Raw genomic sequence first — 1,869 nt, forward strand, 5'->3', positions numbered from 1 at the left:
AAAAGGATATCTTTCCTTATTAATATTGAGATTTCCTTAACTTATATCCTTTCTTCTTCCTTTTTCTACTATTAGAAAGATAGGGGAATCTTTCCCCGCGTAGTGGGCATTGACTTCTAATGAAAAGAAAATCGGCTTGTCAATTCATTCTTGGTGTAATACTCACTCTGTGTCAGAATTTAGCACTTCTTAGAAGAATGAAATTCCATAAATCAGTCCATCTAAAGAAAGCCCTATACATGAATTTCAGGCGGAAGGTGCAAAGAATATTGCGGAGAGGAGGCTCGACTGTAAGGAGAGGGGCTCATCCCGTGTAAGAATTAGGAATTCCTCTTCCAACTCGTCCCGGAATGGGCGTTATGGCAAAGAAGAAGAAGAAAAGAAAAGGAGAAATTTGTCCCATAGTCACAAATGGTGCCTCCACAGGTTGACATCCGATCCAACCTAGTAGTAAGCAATCCGCCAAAAGCAACCAAAATAGTCCTTGGTGAATAGGGCGAAAACTTGAACTACGCACATACATACTTTTAGAAAAAGGTAAAGCCAAGAGACATATAAAAACTGGTGCTATTGCGGCTACACCTCCCGCTTTGTCAGGTATACTACGAAGAATGGCATGGATCGGTAGGAAATACCATTCCGGCACAATATGAGGCGGGGTGGGCATCGGATTAGCAGGTATATAATTGTCGGGATGCCCCAAAACATTAGGAGCATAAAAAATCCACACTGAAAAAAAGATAGCAAAAGCTACCCAACCCACTAGATCCTTGACATAAAAATAAGGGTAAAAAGCGATTTTATCCATCTCTGAATGTACACCCAATGGATTATTTGATCCATATTGATGCAATGCGGCCAGATGAAGAAGACTGGCGCCTGCTAAAAGAAAAGGGAGTAAATGATGCAGACTAAAAAAACGATTTAAGGTGGCATTGTCCACGGAGAAACCACCCCAAAGCCAAGTCACTATGGTATCTCCTACTACGGGTATGGCGCTAGCTAAGCTTGTAATTACAGTTGCTCCCCAAAAGCTCATCTGACCCCAAGGTAGTACGTATCCTGTAAAAGCTGTCACAATCATTAATAGGAAGATGATAACTCCGAGACACCGAACAAATTCCCTAGGACTGCTATAACTCGCATGATATAGACCACGAAAAATATGAAGGTGAACCACAATGAGAAACATACTTGCCCCATTAGCATGCATATAACGGAGCAACCAGCCCCCTGAAACATCTCTCATAATGTGTTCTACGCTGTTGAAAGCTAGATCCACATGAGGTGTGTAATGCATAGCTAAAAAAAGGCCAGTCACTATCTGAATGACTAAACAAAGACCTGCTAACGGACCGAACCCCCACCAATAACTAAGATTGCTCGGGGTTGGATAATCTATCAAATGCTGATTCAGTGTGGAGGATATAGGTTGTTTAAGAAGAGAGAATCGTTGCTTTCTTTTAGTCATTTCTCTTGACTATCGTGAGAACTCTTGTTCCCCCACCTTTTTAGCCTTCTGGGGGCCTTGCCCTGCTTTAGAAAGGAGAGAATTGAAGAAATCTCTCCAACCTTTTCTATCGAGACTTAGAAGTAGGGCGAGACAAAGTCAATATGATATTTGCGTTGGTTTTTCCAACTCAAGGAAAGACTTTTTTCTCTTTATCATTCTACAGGCTCAGTCCCCACACTCTGACTGAAGGGAAGAACCTCCGCACTCCAATGAACAAGAGTTCTCCGCCTTACTTTACTATATTTAGAATAGTGGGATATCCCTCTCTCGTTTTTTATCTAATATCCATTTATCTAGTTTAGCGGAAGGCAGGGCAGAGCCTTTCTCAGTTGATCTCAGTCTCATTCGGAAGAGGT

General features: G+C 41.8%; 1 protein-coding gene across 1 annotated transcript; it reads right to left on the bottom strand.

Moving 5' to 3' along the window:
- Positions 1-304: 304 nt before the first annotated feature.
- cob (apocytochrome b) lies at positions 305-1,471 on the bottom strand. The gene has a single exon. The coding sequence runs from the start codon at positions 1,469-1,471 to the stop codon at positions 305-307; it is 1,167 nt and encodes a 388-aa protein (YP_004849324.1).
- Positions 1,472-1,869: the final 398 nt, after the last annotated feature.

Source organism: Cucumis sativus, assembly GCF_000004075.3.
Source record: "Cucumis sativus mitochondrion chromosome 1, complete sequence".
NCBI classification, from domain to species: domain Eukaryota; kingdom Viridiplantae; phylum Streptophyta; class Magnoliopsida; order Cucurbitales; family Cucurbitaceae; genus Cucumis; species Cucumis sativus.